The sequence below is a fragment of the Polyodon spathula genome, unplaced genomic scaffold, assembly GCF_017654505.1.
Source record: "Polyodon spathula isolate WHYD16114869_AA unplaced genomic scaffold, ASM1765450v1 scaffolds_732, whole genome shotgun sequence".
Taxonomy (NCBI): domain Eukaryota; kingdom Metazoa; phylum Chordata; class Actinopteri; order Acipenseriformes; family Polyodontidae; genus Polyodon; species Polyodon spathula.
Genome location: NW_024472221.1, coordinates 1 through 23,169, shown reverse-complemented (window position 1 = coordinate 23,169; position 23,169 = coordinate 1). Strand labels below are relative to the sequence as shown.

General features: G+C 43.7%; 1 protein-coding gene across 1 annotated transcript; it reads left to right on the top strand.

Moving 5' to 3' along the window:
- The first annotated feature begins 19,678 nt into the window (after positions 1-19,678).
- Positions 19,679-22,752, top strand: LOC121308541 (frizzled-9). The gene has a single exon (XM_041240998.1). It carries the CDS (start codon positions 20,532-20,534, stop codon positions 22,281-22,283), a length of 1,752 nt encoding a protein of 583 aa, XP_041096932.1. The 5' UTR covers positions 19,679-20,531; the 3' UTR covers positions 22,284-22,752.
- Positions 22,753-23,169: the final 417 nt, after the last annotated feature.

Genomic DNA, 23,169 nt, shown 5'->3' with positions numbered 1-23,169 from the left:
AAGGTACTTTCCTCTAGTGGTTTTTATAGGAACTGCACCTTTACAGCAGCTACTGTAGGAATTTACGTTTATAAATATGGGGCTTCCTCACACTTCTACTTTACTCAAAAGAAGATTGAAAATACTAGTTAAAACAGTTGTGTGCAATGTAATTGACTGAACATGTGTGTGAGCTTTTGTTTATATTCCTAATCTCCTACATCTGCTCCCAGTGAATGTTTAAGTAACATTGCCTGGTGTCATACGTTATTTAACCTGATCTAAACCGAATGTACAGTTCTACAGCTTGGCTGCTCTCCCAGCTACTGCTTTTATGCCCAGTTCACATTAGCTGAGAAGGGCACTCTTTGTTGTAAAAGGTGGCGCAGCGGGCCAGCCCGCTAGCCGCTCATGTCTCTCACCTGTGGCAGCCAGGGTTCTGATCCAGCGCCCGTCAATCAGGCTGCGGGGAAGGTTTTTATTGCATTTGCTCACAGAGCACTGTGGATCACCTCCCCTGCAAGCATTGCCCTGTCTTTACAAAGTGCACCTCTCCTTTCACAGGCACTGCATTCAATACTTGATTCGGGGCATTCAGCTGCAAAGCCAAATGAGACTAGAATAAGTCAGAGTTCATTTAAGGCCATGTGACAATTGTCAAGGTAATAACATGACAACCAGAGTTAATAAAGTCACCTGCCCTGCATTGACTAGCCAGAGTACTGGACTGGAATGGACTGAGACCGGTAGCATCAGTTCAGGAATGTATAGGGATTCAGATTTTAGAATATTCAGTTATTATTTAAGCTCGGCTCACCGCTACCACCCCTGCGCTGACTTGGGAGCGGCTAATCATAGTGTGTGCCGTCAGCCGACCGCTTCTTTACACACTGCATGCCCACCATGCAGCCACCTCAGAGCTACAACGTCAGAGGACAACGCAGCTCTGGGCAGCTCACAGGCAAGCCAAGGACACCCTGGCCAACCTAAACCCCCCCCCCCCCGTGGCGCTCGGCCAATTGTGCGCCACCCCCTAGGAACTCCCATCCACAGTCAGCAATGGAATAGCCTGGACTCTAACCGGTGACATCCAGGCTATAGGGCGCATCAAGGACTCCACGCGGAGCGCCTTGACTGGCTGCGCCACTCGGGAGCGCCCTGCAGCAGATTCAGTTTAAAAATTAAAAAATTTTCCGCAGTCAGGGAAGTAAAGAACAAGCATGTCTATCCTGGCACACGAATGCTCTATTCATATCCACTGGAACGGGGGTTGTTTTTTTTAATGATTTAATTTTTTTTGTTTGTTTTGTTCCTTTTTGGTTGTCCTCGGAATCCTCTTAAGCAGCTTCAGTGTTTTTTTTTTTTTTTTAATATAGATTATAGATCTAAGTATAGTGTTCAGAATAAAAAAAAAACAAGACATACTTTTCAGTGCATGTGTAAGGGGGGGGCAGGCATGTTTTTATTTGACTTTTTCCGTCTGAATATAAAGCATGAAATATGGTCCTTCGGCCACTGTGTAATTACTAACAGATTTCAAACCTCGCTCTTTCCAAAGGTGTGTGTTTTTTTTTTTTTTTTTTTTCTTTCTGGATGCTCATTCCAAAAAAAGAACGCTTTTTGAAGTATTAATATTTCAAACTTCTGAAGGTTTCAGGCCCAGAAAAAGAGGGGGGGTGACTGCAGGGCCACAGAGCCTTTTTATGTACAGAGAGCTTTTGTTGATACACGTAACATTGCCCTTTTTATTAGTTCAAAGATTTCATTCTGGCACCTTAATATAAAGAGAGAAGGTTCAGTGCGGTGTGCCGAGGGACTGGCGCCTGGAGCTCCGGGCTGTTAGGAAAGGTAACGAATGGAACTGAGAAAGGTGGAGGTTGGGGGAGGAGAAACAGACTGGACATCAGGAGAGAGGACTAAAGAAAGGAGGAAATGACTTGATCCCGGCATTGCAACTTGCAAGGAATACTTTCTAAGGGCTCCCGGGTGGCGCATCCAGTAAGGTGTGCTCTACAGCCCGGACATCGCCGGTTCAAGTCTGGGCTATTCCGTGGCCGACCGTGGATGGGAGTTCCCAGAGACAGCGCTCAGTTGTCTGAGCTCGGATCACCGCACACCAGTGACCCCTGTACTCTGGCCGGGCGCCTGCGGGCTTGCCTGTAAGCTGCCTGGGAGCTGCGTTGTCCTCAGACGCTGTAGCACCTGGGTGGCTGCATGCTGAATCCGCAGCGGTCAGCTGACGGCACCGCTTCGGAGGACAGCGTGTGTTCATCTTCGCTGCTCCCGGTCATTGCAGGGGTGCTAGCGGTGAGCTGAGCCTCAGTAATAATTGCCCATTTCAAAGTGGGAGAAAAATAACAACAACAAAAAATTGGCAACAACTAAATTAAAAAAATAAAAAAAAAAAAAAAAAAAAAAAAAGATACTTTCTACCATCTCCACTTTTGGGATTCCTATCATGCAATGGAGAATTATACAAAACCCAGAGTTATACCAAAGCTACCTGCCCTGCACTGCCCAGCCAGTCTACAGGGTTTGAATGAACCGAGACAGCTACCATCAATTAACAAATGTGAAGTGGTTCAGACATGCCCCAGCAGATTCCTATTAAATAATACAGACAGCATTTGTTTTAAGTCAGCTCAGGTAAAAAATGCAATTCTCCAAAAAGGTAGATGTAGACGCTAAGGCATTCCTTTAATGTGCTTTGAGCTGATTCAGAGTGGCTGCCAGTCCTGGCTTACCTGATGCCCATTGATTCAGCTAACCTCAGGAATCCTGAGGAGGAAAGGTGGTGGCCAAAAGAAGCCTTTGAAAAGTCTAGTAGGTTATTTGGCGTAGCAAGCTTGAAGGATTAGATGTGAGGCAAACCATTCCTGGCTATCACGAATGCCACTGTCTCTACCAAAATAGACACATTATATACAAAACAAATATTCCCTTTTCCATGAAATAAAAACCTCCTTTTTAAAGGGACTTCAGGAATAAAGGCCTGAAGGAATAATGAACAGTGGATAAGGTATGAAAATTGAGCAAAGGAGAGGAGGGATGGCAAAGCTGCCCATGTGTTTTCAATCAGCGCAGAGCAGGTGTGGAGCAGATGGGACTGAGTGTCATTCTGATCCGGTGGAGGAACAGGGCCCATTTTACATTAAAGGCACAATATACTCTTTTTAAAATGATCACATCCAGGAAGCCAAAGAATTTCCTTACTCGTACTCCAGCGGAAACCACATTTTCAATTTCTGCAAAAATCCTGTCTTCGAGTTACATTGCAGGGGGACAGAGTACATTATTCACCCAGAGGGACTCTGACAAGCACTTCTAGAGGCCCATCCCAACACTGTCAGTGTGTGTGTCCTGCCCCAGCTGAGTGAGGAAACAGGGCTGCTCTTTGTAAAGCAGCCTCTCGTCTCCGCGGGCAGCCTGTTCAAAGACATGATTGTAACACTGCTCTTATCTCCCAGGCTCAGACGGTACAACTGTTTACTGCATCTCACTTTCTAAACAACCTCCAGAATGTTTACTGGCAGCGGGATTCTGGCGCCTTGGTGCCAGAAAGACGATATCTGTACAGGAGTGCTGTGCTTCCTGTGATCTAATATCAAATACACAGGTATCGCTGCCTTCATCTAGGCAGGTAGCAGCCTGCCTGCACCCCGGCACGGCTGCTTGCTGCTTCACTGCTGCCTCACGTGGGGGGCTCTTGCACCGTCCCTCACACTTTCTAAGCTGTGACAATCCAGACTTTATGGAGTAGGAAAACCAATCTGGATGCTTAACATCAAAAACGTCAGTTTCATTCCCTTAGTTTTACCACCCAGTTAAAAGTGTTATGGATTTGCTTATTCCTATTGTCATACCCCCAGCGATAGGGGTATAGTGGAGGTGCCTATTCACACTTGCATTTTTACATGCAACTCAGTCAGTCCAGGAGAGTTAATTAAGTGTACAGTGCATGGCAGGGTGTTTACTTCCCATCAATTACTCAGCTAGTCACCCAGTTTGCCTGCATGATACAAAATTGTAGTAAACGTCTACCACAAGAAAATCGGTCAACTATTCAGAAAAGGGTTTAAATTAAAATCAAGTTAAAAAGCTCTGAAATGTCAAGACAGTGACGCACAACTGTCTCGGTAAATGCATTCATCGTTTGAAAACAGATTTAGTGTGTTTAGTGCTGACTTTCGTCAGGGATGTTGTGATTTCGTGAACTGCTGTCCATCGTGGAGCTGAGACTCCCAAACTCGATAGCAGCCTGATGAAGGCTTCCAGTGCTGAAAAGCCTGAGACATTACCCACTGGGCCACCCAACCTCTCCGAAACCTGCTTCGCAATGCTGTCACCTCCCGGTGACCCAACTATGAACTCTCCTGTAATGAGATGTTAGTGGTAGCTGACCCCGGGGTCAACCCAATTAAGCGAAGGCTAAGCCACAATAACAAGTGCCTCCCTGCAAACCTTGCCCTGACCTTTGAGAATTGCTGGCTTCCGTAGCTCAAACTGAGACTGATATTATCTACTATATTGAATTGTGGAGACATGTTCCTGTGAATTAAAATCTTGAAGGCTGGAATTTTAAAATACATGTGTAAAGGGGGAGGGCAACTTGTAACATAATATTCCACTCCAGCTCATAAACCAGCAGCAGGCGATTTGGGCTTTATTTCATGACATTCTCAGAAATGCAAACCAGCAGTTTTCTGGAACAAGGAACAACATTGTCTGGCAAATGCCAGTCGTTGCCAAAAATTACCATATGTTTTTCTTTTTCTTTTTTTTTTTTTTTCTCTTAAACAAGTAGGAGAAGAATTGGTGCTTTATACGAGGAGGGCCTCTGTTTGTGTTTGAGCAGCAGAGCTGGAAACATTAGATTGTGGGGAGGCGTTGGAGGAAGGAGGGAGCCTGGAGCCTGCAGAGGGAGAAATTAGGGAGGGCAGAGGGGGTAGAAAAAGGACCCTTTGAGTGACACTGAATTGGGAACTGGGTGCTGCTTATTACCTTCGTGCTCCAAGGAAAACAGTGAGCTTGGGACGGCGCCTGGGCAGAATCAAAGGGGTCTTTCAGCAGGGGAGAGTGGAAAACGACCCTGGCCCCATGCAGTCTTATTTATACTAATGAAACTGAATATAAAATGAGGGAGACTGTGCACAGAGAGACCAGGAGTACAGTGTCATCGCAATGATAGATTTACTAAACAGATCTGTGCTGCAAGCATGCGCTAAGGTTGCTGGAAGGGAGGGTGCATGTACACTTGCAGACAAAAGTATTGGCAGCCTACACTTAACATAAGATCATTCAAGAAAAACATGTTAAATACAAGCATTTAGGTAACACTAGCCATTAAGTAATATAAAACCACAATGCACAATTTCTGCTAGTTTACAATCTTTATATAAAAAAACACTGAAGCAATTTCAAATACTTGTTCATGACAAAAGTATTAGCATCTTTACATTTAAAGTGTATATTTATAGTGTATATATATATATATATATATATATATATATATATATATATATATATATATATATATATATATATATATTGAAAACCATTACACAGTAACTAAGCTGCAGAAAAGTAGGTCATTGTGAAGAAGTCTACAGAACAGTGTCAAAAAAATACGGAACATGCCACAGAACAAATTCAGCTGAAATGCTTCAGGCATAATGAAGAGCTGTGTGCACACAGACTTCACTGCAAACCACTTTAAACATTCAGAAAACAAACCGCGTCAAATTTGCCAAGAAATGTGATCAGGATTCAAAAGCATTCTTCAACACAATTATCTGGTCTAATGAGACTGAAATAGAACATTTCCCTAAAAATGGACCACAATATGTTTGGAGAAAAAAATGGAAAGCATTCAATGAAACCTGGTGCCTGCAGTTAAACATGTAGGAGGTTTGATCAGGATACAGGTGTGTTTCAGCAGTTCAAGGACTGCAGACATTCCTCTGATTGAAGATCGAATGAATGCAGCCATGGATCAAAATATTGTACAAAGTTCACAGGTACCACCGGCTTGTAGGCTGACTGGCGGACAGTTTTTGTCAGTTTATTGACCCAAAGCATAAGGCTAAGTCAACTCTGGAATTCTCGAACAAAACAAAGATAAAAGTTCTGCAATCACCAGATCACAGTCCAATAGAAAGGATTTGGACTGATCTGAAAAAAAAGCCACAGCCAAGCATCGTGCATCCAATCTGTCTGAGCTGAAAGAAATATGAAGACAGAATGAACCCAGATTTCACCATCAAGATGTAACACACTGGTTTAGAATGATCACAAACGTCTGAAAGCCGTAATAAAAGCAGGAGGAGGTCACCCGAAATACTGAAGCAGGGGTGCCAAGACTTTTGCCGTGAACGAACACTTTAAATGAAATACGTTTGTTTTTTGATAACGATTATTTGTTAAATTACTAGAAATTGTGTATTTTGCTTTTTGTTTTATTAAATTTACTAAATGCTTGTCCTTCATCTGTTATTATGGTATCATAAGCGTAGGGTTCCAATACGTTTGTCTGCGACCGCAATACAGTATCCTGTGAACTGAGGACCATAATCTGGTGTTGTATAGATGTGTCAGTGAGTGTGTCAGGTTTTCAATAAAGAGACATCAAATACAAAACTACCTTTCATTGGGACATAGCCTATTAGAAACCACACTTACTGCTAATGCAGCAGCCTGTGAGTCTGTCTATCAGTCTGTCTGTGCATTCACTCTACCTGGTCACCCTTATTGAAGTTCACTGTGATGTACAGTGTATAATATCACAGTATAAGAACAGCATCAATTCATGCCAGCTGCACAGGGCCCCACTATCATTTTTAATTGCTAAGTGAAATATGACTCTTGGGGCCTGTTTTGTACAATCTGCCATGCCTTCTGCGCATGCAGCTTCCTTTGTTTACATTCCGGTTTGTTTGCATTCCCGAAGTAGTTTTTGCAGTACTCCCCGACAATCTAATTGCCAGTTTGTCATTCTAGTAGCCACTCGGTGACACTCCGGCCGCTGGTGCTGTAGTGCGGCAGGTCAGGAGAGTCATGAATAGCTTCTGTTAAAACTCAGGAAGCAAAACACGCAGTGGAAACTGGAGGCGCGCCTTTTTATCACAGGATGTTTTTGTATAGCTAGAAATACCAACAGCGGTCCTTTTATTAAAATAATTTTAAATAGAGATCACTAACAGTTTAGATGGAATACCCAAAGCCATGGAAGACACCTTGAACTAGTCAGTAAAATAATGAGACAGCAGCGTTTAACACAGTTAAAGCCTGCTAAAGTCGTTAGCATTGGAATCAGGGTGCAAACTGCCATGCTGTTCTTTTATATGGGTAAAGCGTTTAAGATTAAACAGATGACAGGGCACAGTCACACGCAGCACATGTTATGTATTACATACCCAGAATAAACACAGTTACACAATATCCACCCATTACACATACGATATCCAGAAACAAATGAGCTATACCAGGAGCACACATTCTTCACAGACTCATTCATTATCGTTTCAAACAAACGAGGAGCTTTCAGTATTGCAGAACGACGCTGCTCTCTGAATGATGGAAAGAGCAGCACATTGAACTTTTCAAACACAAAGTCAATTTGAATGATGAGGGCATGGCTTCTTGCGGAGGGCAGCAGCTTGTGGTTGAAGTAAGAAGGACTTGTATTGTTTAGCCTGGCATCATTAACACACGCTACCTACTGGTTGGTTCTTAAGCATGCTGGAATATCCATTTTTGAAATTTTAAACAGCTGATTTTAGTTATCGGAGGTATTTTTACTTGTAACAAGAATTGTATTTGTATATAAACTAAAACGATATATGTTCTACACAGCAGCTGCCCAGTGATCACTCTTCCATTGCATCCACTTCGGCTTCTGAAGAATTTCTGCATTCGGTCGAGTGCTCTGGGAGATCACTGGGAGCTCCTGAAGAACCAATAAAATGAGCAACTTTGCAGCTTGTGCAAAGGCAAGCTGTGTGGAATTGTATCTGTGGGTTAGCACGTGGGTGGAAGTGTGTCTGGGTTAGCGTGTGTGGGTTAGCTTGTGTGTCCGAGTACAGGCGTTAGAGTGTTTATAGCTGCTTTTATTAATCCAGTGGTAGCACGTCCCCACAAATCCCTACATATGGTCCTAGTAAAGTGTTTTCCGACACTGGGCTCTTTCTCCGAAACAAAGGGCTTCATGAAAGGAGACACTAAATACTTTATCCACGGTCTGCAGGTTAGATTTCTCTCCAGGAATTATTAATAAAAATAAAACATCGAAAAGCTCTGAATGAATTCTTCTTACTAACAACTCAGGTAAGCTAACTGAGGCCAGTAGGAGACAGGCTGGCAAGAGGTTAGAGCTCATACCTGAGAAGCAGCATTGCCACGTGGATAGAGGTGAGACCTGGGAGGCATTTGGATGGAAGCAGTGTTGCCAAGCAATAAGAGCTAAGGGACTGGGAGAGAGCTGGTGTGTCTCGGTGGTTATATGTAAGGGTCAGGCTATTTACAGGACATATGCATGCGGGCGATACAAGTTGCACTGGTGTTTGAATTCTGTCTGTCTTTTCAGCCAGTGATGTCAAAATGATTGAAGTGCGTTGACTGCTTCAGCCCTGACTCTGCTGTGCAGTGCAGAGGCAGTAATTGATTAAGACTGAGGGCTGCTTGTGTCTGAGTATGTCTAGAAACCTCTGGTTGTCTTCTTTAAATTCACAACCCTCCTATAAATAAAAATGGCTGGAGCTGAGGTACTGGGAAGGAGGGAGTGGCGACTAGTTGTTAGACCTGAGATACCAGGCGGGCAACAGTGTGACAAAGTGGTAAGAGCTGATGGACCGGGAGGTGAGCAGTGTGGCAAAGTGGATAGAGCCGGTGGACTGGGAGTGAGGCAGTGTGACCTACTGGTTAGAGCCGAGGGACTTTGAGGTAAGCCGTGTCCAGTCCTAGAGGTTGCAGCTGACTGGGAGGATGAGTGACCCAGTGTGTGTGCGCGTGTCTGTCTTCTTGAAATGTATCACTCAGCCTGTGTCACACACAAGCATGTCACGGGTTGAGAGACGCAGGTTGTGCAACACATTAGCAAGAGGTATCTGAATGCTTCACACCATGCCCCCTGTACTAATCCAGGCAAGGAGAAGAGATGCCATCTAAGCCTGCCCATCCATCCGCGCTTTATAAATAGGACTTGTTTGGCGCACTGGGCTGTCACCGTGCCAGTAACCCAAGCCACGGAGCACTTTATTTTAATCTGACGGTAAAGATAGCTTCTGTCAGCCGGTCCCTGTAATATAACAGTCTCCAAACACTCCTGCCCTCTACATTCAGGCTACCCTTTCTGGTTCTACAAATCAAATAACCTTTTTTTAACAACATGCACCTGGCCTAGGACATTTTCACATCATTTATATTGGGCACTGGTTCAAATCCTTTAGTTGTGCAATACACTAGGCGTGCTGGGCCCATATTATTTACTGTTTATATTTGAAAGTAGAGAGCATACATTGCATTTTCATACTGCAGTTTGTCCGAGCACTGGTCGAGCGCTCGTGAAGCATCCTATTGAAATCTCTGGAGATGTATAAAAGCAGATGTACATTTTAGTTTGTGTAATTTAGAAATCCAAACAAAGATGCATTTACATTTATTGATATCCGTGATTATATTGCTATTATAACATGTCTATTGATATGGACAGATATGCACAATTAAAGAACAGTATTCGATTTCTATAGAGCGTTTTGTGACCTGCAGCGTCAGCAACTGAAGTTGCAGAAACAGAAAGGTTTTGTGCTTTTATACCTTGCTTTGCATTGCGTGCCGCTGCACTGCTTTGCATGGCAAGCTGGCTGTATTTAGGTCCCAACAGTCATTCATTCCAGGGGCTTAAGCTCTATAAATAGCGAAGAAGAATATGCCTTATTTGGGTTCATTTATTTAAATAACTTGACTTCTAAATTACATGAAACAGAACACGCATTGATTTTTTTTTTTTTTTACAGTTTTTAAGGTAATAGCATACTTTAAAAGGAACTAAAGATAATGAAATATTTAGGTTTGACTGAGACCTTTCTCCATTCAAACTGCCTGTGAGAAATGCCTGCTGTTTCTTTTTTCTGTGGTGCTTGATTATGAACCACCCTTTATATATTTAAAGCTCTAAACGTGGAGCCCGTACTGAAGCTTCCCCTACACCTCTGTCCCCAGAGACAAGCACCCCCAGCGATTTACTAAGTCGATGCTCTGAACACAAAGCATGCACTGTTCTGCGGTTCTGCAGTGCTAGAAAAGGCCTGTGGCAGAGTTACTTTATGACTGAACACGATTGTAACCAATCAGAAAAGCCATTATGAGAAGCCCTCCAATATATAGGGAAACACTTCTAGATTTTAGATTAATTGAGCAATCCAAATCCAAATCATTATATATAGAACTGTCTTGCATACATTATTTAATTGGTAATATACAATGTCTGTTTTCCCTGATGTAGTCTATAATAATGACTGCCAGATTGCAGCAGGGATGTAGAAACATTTGTTCTAATCAACGCTTGGGCCGACAGTTCAATCCAGAGAAACTTGGATGGAAGCGTCAGTAATAAGCTACTTCCAGGGCATTGATACACGCATTGTGCGCTTGCGTCTGTCACCCAGGTCAGCCCTGCTTTATCAAAAGCAGTGTGAAATCACGTAGCCGACCTGCATGACACCGGGTCGTGCCCGGATAGGTTCTGACCCGGGTAGATCATGCCAGTGTGAAAAGGGCTTAGTTAGGATACCTAACTGGGACACAGCCAGGGTGTGGTTACGTGGTGGGGCACTCGGTATATTTCTTAAACATCTTCACCCTCAACAACTCGAGATCAAGAGATGCCAAGTTCCTGGAACGTTTTTTTACCTTTATTTCCTGCATACTGTTGTGTTTAGTCTGGCAGACTGATTTTAAAGTGATATAAAATTATAATAATAATAATAATAATAATAATAATAATAATAATAATAATAATAATAATGATTGAAGGAAACGTTTGAAGCAATTGAAAAAATAAAGTGTTCCAGGATGTCTTTATAAATGAGATCTGAATCTTGAATACCTTTCCTGGTTAAATATTTTCAAAAGGGATTTTCAGTTAATTAAAACTAGCCCTAGAATGTAATTAAAAAACGGTAGAATGTTGAAATTTTACAAGGGAGCAGCAAAGTTGGATTGAGAGAAGACTGGGTTACAGAAGCGCTATGTTATTGCCTGTATAGCATAAGCAATGTGCAGAACAGCTTCTACCTGCTGTAGCTGAACAGCCATGCAGTGGTTCTGCATCAAGAGCCAAGGGCAGCACAATGGCAGCTATAATGAGCCATTGGTACAAACAGGGGTAACATTTTCATATCAACGCTATCACCATGGTTGTGGACCAATGCACAGTTCTAAACCTTTGTTCCATACCAGGACCACTGTGCAAGATCCACTGTTTCAAATCCATTGCGTTCCCATTGCTGGAAAGGCAGATGGTTTCTTCAGTGTAATGCGCTGTGATGTAACAGCAAGCAAATAGTGGGTATTAAAGCCTTTCTGTAAGAGGACGGTCAAACCTGTGCAATATGTCTGCAAAAAAAAGTGTGTTTAGGATTATTATAGCTGTGATTGTGACCACAGACCTAAACTAAACTAAGAGGACCTGTAACCTTATCTGTAGAAGCCATTACAAAGGGGTTGGTTTTGATTGGTCTGTAACAAAAAAGGAAAAGCCACGTTTAAACTGTAACACATTGGGAATCCTTGTACGCAATCATGAGAAGGTCTCCAGCAGAGCGCTGATACTGTTGCATGAATTAATACAACATGTATGGGAACAGGACTGCAGGGTCTGTTCAGCTGATCCACATTGTGATGGATCTGCACACCTCCAGCGGCTAAACAGGTGTGTTCCTATTTTTAATATTTAAACAGTGGCACTGTTTAGATCCGCCACTGTTTAAATGGCTTGAACAGACCCAACCCTTCCCATTCGACCCTGGTCTCCCTTCAGCGAAGGTAAAGCTCAGCTCTGGCAGCTTGTAAAGGGAGGTTTAATACAAAAGAAATGTGCAGAATGTGGAACACCAAGTAAAGCACATATTTTAGGAATAGGAAAATAAATGGAAATGGTTTCACTTTGCCTCTCCCCGTCAACGTATCAAATAAAACTGTGAATGAGGCTGCAGTTTGTGAATACTGTAAAAACAGTGCAATCAATCCTCAGGCTGCCTGCCTGCCTCCTCCCTCTCCCCCTGCTGTATAAGGCAATCAGTTATTACAGATCGTTCTGCAATGGCAGACTCCAGCACTGGCTTCTCTCTGCTTATGTAAACTGAACTTTCTGGGCAAACAGTCCTTCATTTTCCTTCCCCGCTGGGAGTTATGTGTTGTAAAGCAATACTGTTGCGTGACCAAGGGTGTCTGCAGAACCAGAACATATGACAAACAGTAACTAAATAATCTTCATTGGCTATGCAGACTAGAACAACAATGGCCATGCTAAGGTTCGAAGGGGAAATGGTGGCACAAGGGTTGCTACAAAAGGCAGCCATTGATTGTGTAGTACAGACAGCGGTAGCATTGACATATTTTGACATAACAATGGAGTAGGTTTTGGATTTAGTTTTTACAAGAAGTGAAATAGTTGTTTTGTTTAGAATGTTATTTTTTTTTTACTAAGCTAGACCTATCCAAGAGGACAATGACAATTCCAAGAATGCTAATATGGCAATTAAACGCTACCAAGGGAATTAGATTTCTTTCTGGGACGTTTCACTTTATATGAAGAATGTGCTTCTCTCTGGTCAGCAACAGACCAGGCGTGTTCGAGGTGCTCAGGCTGCCAGCAAAGGAAGTTAGACAAGAGGCAATGCTGCCTTCCTTCCGAAACCTAATCGTAGACCATTTATACCACAGACCTTTTTATAGGCTGTACAGGATTGTCTGGAAGAAAGTCGGCTTTAACAGACACACTTTCCCTTGAAAACGACCAGCTGTGCTGCTTGAGGGGCCTCCCATCATCAGGGTTAGCAGCGCATCTGAGACCTGCGGCTGGGAAAAGCCTTGACGTGTATCTCAAGCAGCAGTGACTCATGCAGCTCATTGTGTCTCTTGTAGTCTCCCTAAGAGGAGGCGGGGCTTAGTCTTTCAATACAGACGCACGTTGTACCCAACACCAGTGTGGATCGTGCCAGCCGCTCTGATTCCGAGCACAGAGGCCACTGTTCTATTCCGGAGTTTAGAATCTTAAAACGCTAGCCGTGTGTTTACAAAGAGATTTAGTGCAATCCATTACAGAAAACAAAAACCGCAAAAAACATCTTTTTTTTTTTTTTTTTAAATCATCAATTTAAATATTTGTATATGTTAATAACCTCCACAGCTGGAGCCTGGTTCAGAAACAAGTGTTTAAATCTAAACACAAACCAAGAACTGCACAAACTGTGAAGAACATGCAGACAGGAGTGGTTTAGTATGTCTGTTTATCAAGAAACACCAGTATCTGAGCAAAGTGAACCAGTTAGCTTGGCAGTTAAACAGCCTTTTAATGTCTATTAGAACTCACAATTAAAACTATCTCAAAAGGAGTGTTCTCCCAATTTCAGTAACACCACAAACACCAAATCACTGAAGCACAATTCAGACAAATGACGTCTTTTCAAAATACACTACATAGTTTTTATTCCATTCAACTCAACTCATTCAAGTAAGTTTCAATAGGCCTAAAGTTTTGTGTATATAAGTTAAAAAGACCGTGGTTAAGATCAATAAAATACACTGTACCTTGTTGCCGTGATTATTATTTGTTTATCCAAGGCAATTCACAGAGACTAGGGTGTGTGAGCTGTGCATCAGCTGCAGACTCACTCACAACAACCTCTCACCTGAAAGACGGAGCACAAGGAGGTTAAGTGACTTGCTCAGGGTCACACAGTGAGTGAGCCGGGATTTGAACCAGGGGATCTCCTGGTTCCAACCCCTTTTTTTTAGCCACCAGACCACGCAGCCTCTTTATTTTGAATTTTGTAATTACACCCCTCATACTATTTAATATTTTTCATATTCCCAGACATGTCCCTTAAACAGCTGGTATGTATCTTAAATCAAGGGGCATGTTAAACACAGCTTTTAATGAGAGAAAGTGGAAAACCCCTGCGTTTGGAGCTCAGTGGAAGATTCTGTTAATAGCTCATCTGCAGTATCTGCAGCACTTCCTTTGCTACAGTGTAACTGTTGGGCTTTTTTTTTTTTCATATGGGAAAAGAGCAATGACTTTAGGTGAATTCAGCCTTCAGAGTGTCCTTGTCAGCTGCAAGTATCCATTTCACAGTTTCCACTGCGCTGCCTCCTCCCAGCTCTGCCCCATTGAAACTGGGCTGCTGGAGCCCACGGTTATAATTGCTTACCATGGTGCATTTGCAAGAAATCCAGCAGCAGATTACGCTATCAGAAAACTGCATTCTGCCAGAAAACCTGTATATAATAACCTTTGTGTAAGTGTCAGCTGTACAATAGCAAACACACAGGAAAGTGTAATAGCATAGTGAAAGCATGGCAAGCCTTGTGAAGCATATTAATAAATGCATAGTATACCAGGAGAGACGGAAGAACTCAAGACTTTAATCACTATTTAGGCTGGCGAGGACATGGTTGGAGAAATTGTAATGCTTTAAAGATTGCTGCAGCAATTCTGAGTAATATTACACTCGGTGTTCTGCTCCAGGTTAAACAAAGCAATGAAAAGAACCAGAATGACAATGTTTTCAGTGTGCTTTAGTGTAAGCAAGACATAGCTGCCTGGCTTCTGCTTTTTCACCTTAATCTGTAGGATTTGGCAGAACACTTTTCCTTTTTGTTAATTACCCCTCTGAACCTGTAATTAAAGCTGAATGTCTTGAGTGATGCGTGCTCTCTGATTCTGGGGACAGGTTGAGACACAGACTCTGATCAGGTGCCAGGTGTGAGAATGACACCCTCAGGTAACAGACCTGGGTGCTGTTTTAATCGCACTTGAATTACCCACATTGCAGTTACTCAAATATTGTGTTTAATTAACTCTGTGTTGACATACTTTGACCTGAATTCGACCAAACACGTGTAACACAGGCCTCAAAGTGTCTTATAGAGTGGGAAGACCCGGCTGCATCAAGAGAACGAGTACTGTGTACAAGTACTGCATAATGACAGCAATGCAAAGACAATTCACTTATTTATTTTATTTATTTATTCAGGGTCAGCGTTCAGGGATACGTTCCACCTGCACCAGTGCACGCCAGTGGGTTTAACAAGTGAATTGCCTTGGTAACAACAGCTGGTTTGAGTTCACTTGGAATCTGAACTTATAAAACTCCATCAGCCATGCCCAGCCATCTCCTTGCCTTAAAAATTACCAGCGGGAATGCCTTATAAAATACTGGGCCAAGGAACACTAATTCATTCTAACTGGTGGCAATTTGTTTGCTTTTGTCAAGTACAACATACATAATGCAAGCCATATATATTGGGAAAGCAAGCCTAGACATTTCTAAGGATAGGATTTCCAGCAGTGCGTACACAATGATACTGCTTCTGCAATGGAACACCACTGTGCTTTGTTGCATTCTCATTCTGCTGTTGTCTCAAACCATTTGCCTTTGTGTTAGCATTGCCCCGTGGTACAGAACCATTGCCGTGCTGCGTTTGATTTGGGTTTTGTTAACAGTCAGTATTTTGTGTGGTTGGGATTGCTACTTTTTCTTACTTTGTTGTTGTGTGCTAGGTCAGAACCTGGGGCACGGAGAGAGCATGTCACAGTCCGACGGCGTTCTGTTCTTCAATAGCCTTGTCCCTTGTCTCCGGAACTGGCTTTGTGAGGCAGGGATCAGTAACAAGCAGGATAAGAGGATTAAGAGAGAGGCAGCGAGTGGATTAGCGATTCACAGCCATTCAGAGCCCAGGTTTGTCCGGCCCCTTGACAGACCCTCGGCCCCACCCAAAACACGAAGGGCAAGACATCAGCGAATGGGGGGGCTAGCTGGTATCCCGCGGTAACACAGTATTTATGCTTGCAGCCTTGTAAACATCCGACAGCTTTAACACTGGTATTTAAAACAGCTTGTTCGTTCTTTAGCAGCATCTAATAAATGCATTATACCTAGTGAGGGAATAGTGTGTAGAGGCTGTGTAAGTAGTCAAACAGTGAGTCTGAATGCTTGAATAGTTGTGCGTATTGAGCAAGGCACACATACCTGTAGTGATACATTCCTCCCAGCTCCAGAGAACAGCACTGGTTGTACAGTGAGTTTATTTTGGATTTTTTAAATTCTAATTCTGTCTTACTGGACATGTCAAAGAATACACAGCACACAATAAATAAAACAAGAACACATTGGAAGAAAGCATTACTCCCAGTCTCGTCTGGCAGGGGGATGGGGTGACTGTTTAGGCATCTCATTTGTTTTTCAGAAAAACCTCATAGCAGCTGAACTAGAGAATAAGCCTGCTTTGTACACCACACAGGCATTCAAATCCAGGCTGTTTTACATACGAATAGGCTTCGGGACTGAGAGAGGTGGGCATTATGGACAGGTGGTTTTGACACAGAGACAGTCCATCCTTAACTCAGGTTTCACGGTCAAAAACAAAAATGAGAATCGCCCCGACGTCTGACGAGCTGTTGCCCTTGTTACAGCGCAGGAGAGAAAAAGCTCTTTCTGTGTCTGTCTGTCTGTGTGTGTGTGTGTGTGTGTTTCTATGTTCTCCGTTTCAGATGGAAAATGGTGCATTGTTCGAGAGGGGCTGAAAGGGGAGTGAAGAGAATTGCACGGTGCTCTGAAAGGAACCGAGCAGAAAAGAAAGTGGAAAAAGAAAAAGGGGATCTTTTGAAAGGAAGGAGGAGAGAAAGGGGGCAGGGGGTGTAACAAAAGGCAGCGCTGTCTCCGTTTTTAGGCAGTCCTACTCCCACAGGGGTCCATCCTCTCTCGCTGTCCCCATCTCTGCCTTACATTTGCATAAGGAATGAAAATGGGTTTACTTTCCACCCTGCTTTGTGTTTTGTTGTGGGTTTGTTTTTCAGTGGTTGGAGTGTGTGTGTATTCGGGGGGGGGGGGATAGGTCTATTGGTATGACAGACAAGGGGCCTATTCAGAGTGTCTCCTTTTGAATTATTTTCATTGCCACAACCAAACCCCTTTCCGACAGCCTGTGGGCTGAGAGAGCAGCGGCAGCACTTGTAAAGTAAAAAGGCATCTCCAAGACAGTCTGGGAGCCAAGCTCTCGTACCCTCAGTCCCGGCTGTCTAATAGAAAGGAAGAATTTCTCTTTAATCTCCAATCCTCACTGACTTTACAAACAGCTTTTCTGCCTCTGTGTCTTTCTCCTTTACCTGGACTTTGATCCCAGTCCCTCATCTTTACCCACTAGACCTCACTGCTTCCCAGTCCCTCCAATCTAACTGCTAGGCTACACAGCCTCCGAATGCATCCTCATACAAGCGAGCAATATACCGGTAAACTTGTTAATAAATAAATAAATAAATGACCAGCGGGTAGGGTACTGGTCCTCCCTCGGTACACTTCGTCGAGCAGCAGTGATGGACTATTCATGCTGCCATATTAATATTAGCCACTAGGGGGAAACAAATCTGTGTTTGTGGCACCTTGCCTGCTGAAATGTGGTGTTAACAAGAGAAGGGTGTCTGAACGTCGGATAATCGATTGCTGCGTAAATACAGCACGGTGGAAACATGACCTTTTCACGATACTGTATGCAAATCGACTTCTCGCGAACTCTGGTGTTTCCTCCGTTCTGATAATACTATACATTATTTCCTATTGGGAATACCAACCCACCCCCCCAACAACACACACTGCCGCTCTTTGATTCTGATACCCTACACTAAGAGCTCTTCACAGTAAGCTGATAACTCTTTGATGGTCGTCAGCCAGTCGGGGGTTCTGTGAAATTAACAAACGGCAGTGTCACTCAACCGCACAGGATCACAAGTACGCACAATCTGCCATCCATCGCACCCTGTCCACGAATAATACACATTATAATGACAATGTACACACATTGATATATGATCTGATTCACACAAGAACATTTGATAAAACCGTTTACACCTCGTTTAACAGAACGTGCCGCTGGGGCACCGGGGAAATGATGTTCCACCCAAATGTGAAAACGGGCTGAAAGTGGAGTCTCTTAACAAACACAATGATACAAAGCTGCACAACTGGTCTCAAGCATTGTGTTGCCTTTGTTGGGCTGATAAAGAGTGAAATTCCAATCAACTTTCTTTGTGTGATTTGACCCCCTCATGCTGCCCAGGCCTCTTTAGGATAGGAATGCTAATGCGCTCTTTACACAGCAAGATCTGTCTCATTGTATCCTTTATTAACAACTGGAATCCGGCATAAAGTCGCAGTTAAATATATATATGTATATGTATGTATATATATATATGTATATATATATATATATATATATATATATATAGAGAGAGAGAGAGAGAGAGAGAGAGAGAGAGAGAGAGAGAGAGAGAGAGAGAGAGAGAGAGAGAGCACTTCCTAGCGTTTTGGTATGTTTAACATGCCTTTGTCGAGGTTAAATGTGTTTGAAAACAAACATTGGCGGTACTTACAGGCTTCTGATGCCATGGATACTACACTCACTTATTTCTATTGAAATCTGTCAATGTGTTTGTCATGTAATTTACTACATAAATAACGATGTAACAATCCCTTTCTATTTAAACTTCCAGGCATGGTGGTATTGAGTGTAGTTATCCCTTTATTTACCTTTATCCTTCTGTATTGTACATTATCTAATTGTAATTCTTCGATAACTACACATTGTTTTATGCTGGTGGCTACACACACTAGTTGACAGGGATCAAAGCGAAGGGCAGGTGACACGTTTATCAACATGTACTGTACTTCGCTGTTTGAAAGGTACAAACACGCTTCATGCTTTAGAATTCGTAGCCGCGCAATCGGCTGCTGTGATACACAGCTCAGGTGTTTCTTTGCGTGCAAACCACACAATATTACCTGTTCGTGAGCTTATATTGCAGAGGAACGTGGCCTGTTATCTTATCACGAGTATCAATGTGTTCTGCATTTGCAAATAACCCCTACCCTGCACTTTCACTGCGTGCTCTAGCGCATTAAAATGGCATAATCGTGAATCACAATGGATGAAGTTTGTGTTGTGTTTGTTGCGAAGCACACAACTTAACTCCAGTGGAAGGCAGTTCATGTTAAACTATAGTTACATAACAATGCAATACACTTCTAATCAAAGTCGCTGCTTTTTGTATACAGCGCAGTATTTTGCAGTATTTCAAATTCCCCTAATAAAAATGATGTTAAACTACTTAATTGTAACACATTTTAAACCCGAAAAGTTTGGTACTATGCGGTCGTTTGTTTGTAAAAAAAATAATAATAATTCGACTTCTAAACTGTTGTTACAAAACTTTTATTACTAACGAACTCCCAGCTTCCAGTAGTACGCCATCTCAAACGGGGAAGAAAGATTGTGGCGAGCCCTAGCGTAAAGCAACACCAATATTGAAAAATGTTGACGGTCCCTGAGCTGCGTGCCGCCCCCTCGGCGTGTTCGGGCGGGGTAATTTCACAGTAACCCAGACCCCTCCTGGTAAAGTCCAGTGTATGGGAGGAGCCACGCGTTTCCAAACACAGTGCCAGCCCCACGCGAGATTCACTGCACTGAGACTGCAAGCTTCAGTCCATGAGAAACGCTCACAAGAGGGCTGCTGCATTCTAGCGAACGACAGCAAAGTTTTAAACTACCGGTAAATACTGTGTGTGCATACTTAGAAAACACAGACTGCAAGATACATGCAACAGGAATAGCGGGTATTTCAGACCAGATCATGTTTATCTGCTCCATGAAAAAAAGGGAAACGGCAATTAAAAACGTGTCATTTGCAGAGTTAAAGTTTTGTGCTTCAGGTTCTGCATTTTTCTAAAGTATATATTTTTTTTTGATTCATGGAGGTGTCACATTTGTACTTTTATTTTTAAGCAACCGGGACGTCATTGCGAACATCGCAAATTAACTGTTTTCATCAGTCGCATTTCGGACTTTCAGTCCAAGATAAATAAAAGCGTTTTTTTTGCGGAGGAGTTAAACTTTACTCAAGAGCACAGCTATTTAAGAAGCTGTGCTGGTGAACATTGTTTTTAAGTTTATAAAAAGCGGAACATTTTTTCTTCTGTCCAGCACAGACGGATTTACAACATTACCTTATTTATTTGAACAGGACAGATACAGCGCTGTTTACTTCTTTATAACCCGGACTCCAGTGTGAATGGAATAAGTATCCCTTTTCTTTTCCTTTTAACATTGAAAAAGAAAACGAACTGACATTAGTAAATTAGATTCCTAATCGAATTCACAAAAAAAAAGAACCTAAAACAGATGCTGTGCATTGGATACCATTTCAATACTGTATATTGAATATCATTTTTTAAAGGAAAAAAAACATAAAACCATTATTCAATCATTTAAAAAAAAAAGCAATGGAAGGCTTTCATTTGAAGATAGCGATTTACCTGCTGTGTCAGCTGATGATTGCAGGATCCAGTCTGGAGATAGGGGCGTATGATATAGAGCGGGGTAGGGAGGCTAAATGTGAGCCTATCGAGATCCCCATGTGCCAGGGTATCGGCTACAACATGACCAGGATGCCCAACTACATGCGGCACGAGAACCAGAAGGAGGCTGCCATCAAGCTGCACGAGTTCGCCCCGCTGGTGGAGTACGGCTGCCACGTCCACCTGCGCTTCTTCCTGTGCTCGCTCTACGCCCCCATGTGCACGGACCAGGTGTCCACCTCTATCCCCGCCTGCAGACCCATGTGTGAGCAAGCCAGGCAGAAGTGCGCCCCTATCATGGAGCAGTTCAATTTCGGGTGGCCCGACTCCCTGGACTGCTCCAAGCTGCCCACCAAGAACGACCCCAACGCCCTGTGCATGGAAGCCCCTGAGAACGACACCAAGGGGGAGACGCAGAAGGGGCAGGGCATGCTGCCGGTGCCGCCCCGGCCCAGGCAGCCAGGGGCCGGAGACGGGCGCTTGCCGGGCAGCCTGGGCTCCTGCGAGAACCCGGAGAAGTTCCAGTACGTGGAGAAGAGCCGGTCCTGTGCGCCCAGGTGCTCGTCTGCCGTGGACGTCTTCTGGTCACGGCAGGACAAGGATTTCGCCTTCATCTGGATGGCTGTCTGGTCCACCCTGTGTTTCATCTCCACCGCCTTCACAGTCCTGACCTTCCTGTTAGATCCCCACAGGTTCCAGTACCCCGAGAGGCCCATCATCTTCCTGTCCATGTGCTACAATGTCTACTCGGTGGCCTTCATCATCCGCTCTGTGGCTGGTGCTGAGAACATTGCCTGCGACCGCGAGAACGGGGAACTCTACGTCATCCAGGAAGGACTGGAAAGCACCGGCTGCACCATCGTCTTCCTCATCCTCTACTACTTCGGCATGGCCAGCTCTATCTGGTGGGTGATTCTCACCCTGACCTGGTTCCTGGCAGCAGGAAAGAAATGGGGCCATGAAGCCATCGAGGCACACAGCAGCTATTTCCACATGGCGGCTTGGGGCATCCCAGCTATGAAGACCATTGTCATCCTCACCATGAGGAAGGTGGCTGGCGACGAACTGACGGGCCTGTGCTATGTGGGTAGCATGGACGTCAACGCCCTCACCGGCTTCGTCCTCATCCCGCTTTCCTGCTACCTGGTCATCGGCACCTCCTTCATCCTGACTGGCTTTGTGGCGCTGTTCCATATCCGCAAAATCATGAAGACCGAAGGGACCAACACGGAGAAGCTGGAGAAGCTGATGGTCAAGATTGGTGTCTTTTCAATCCTCTACACCGTGCCTGCCACCTGCGTCATCATCTGCTACTTCTACGAGAGGCTCAACATGGATTACTGGAAGTTCAGAGCCTTGGATCATAAGTGCACCTCTTTCCCTGGGAGAAAGAATGACGACTGCTCCTTGGAAGAGTCTGTACCCACCGTGGCTGTGTTCATGCTCAAGATTTTCATGTCCCTGGTGGTGGGCATCACCAGCGGTGTTTGGGTCTGGAGCTCCAAGACCCTTCAGACCTGGCAGGGCCTGTGCAACAGGAAGCTGTCGGTCAGGACTACCAGGAAACCGTGCAGCGGCGTCAGCTGCAGTGGCACCCACTGCCATTACAAAGCACCCACGGTGGTGTTACACATGAGCAAAACGGATCCCTTTTTGGACAGCCCAACTCATGTCTGAAGCTTTGTTGTTGGGGTTTTTGTTTTTCAAGTTTTTGTTTGTATTTTTGTGGACAAAGCTGGGAAAATTGCCTTTTAAGTGACCTTTTTTTAAGATTCTAACAAGGGAGTACAATTAAGGGAGTCTTGAGCTCAGACTGCATTTGGCATGTGTTGCAGAGCCTGGCACGGCAAGATTTTCGGAGTAAGCATAGCAGCAAGCTGTTTGTTCTGGAGCTGGGAGGCTGGTGGGGGAGAAGGACCTTGTAATGATTTAGGCCAGACTGTGGCAACAATGTAAAATAATGAAACCAGCCAAAACTAGAGACTGTTCAAAAAAAAAAAAAAGAAACATGATTTGTAAGTAATGCCCACTTTCAGCAAATGTAGGACCTCCTGAATGGATAAACAGATATACCATATAGCAGTTGTATCTCAGTGGTTTGCATGGCGCATATACCCCCCCCCCCCCCCCCCCCCCCCCCCCCCCCCCCCCCACGCAGTATTGCATAGAAAGGTTAAAATGAATTTAATGCCTGTGTCTATTTATTGTATAAATATTTAATTGGAATCTGCCTTGATGTTTAATATCGCTGTATGTTTATGTATGTATATGGTATGTATGTATTGTATAGAAAAAATAATCTTGTATAGCCTTAACTAGAGGGTAGTGTACAAGAACGTGCCTTTATCAAACCCGAATCTTTTTTAATAAAAAGACATTTCTATATTTTCACCTTTTGTGATAGTGTGGGCTTTATTAGCGCTAGCTATCCCATGCCTAGTTGCCAGTCAGTTGCAGACAAACAGATAAAAGCGCTGGAGGTTATACTTAGAAACTGGACACAGCGGATCAAACACACATCTGCAGCTAAAAGTTTATTTTTTCTCCCAATTCCACACGATAT

Bases quoted from the DNA above. Each gene is read 5' to 3' on its own strand.
- LOC121308541 (XM_041240998.1), top strand. From the start codon at position 20,532: ATGGAAGGCTTTCATTTGAAGATAGCGATTTACCTGCTGTGTCAGCTG.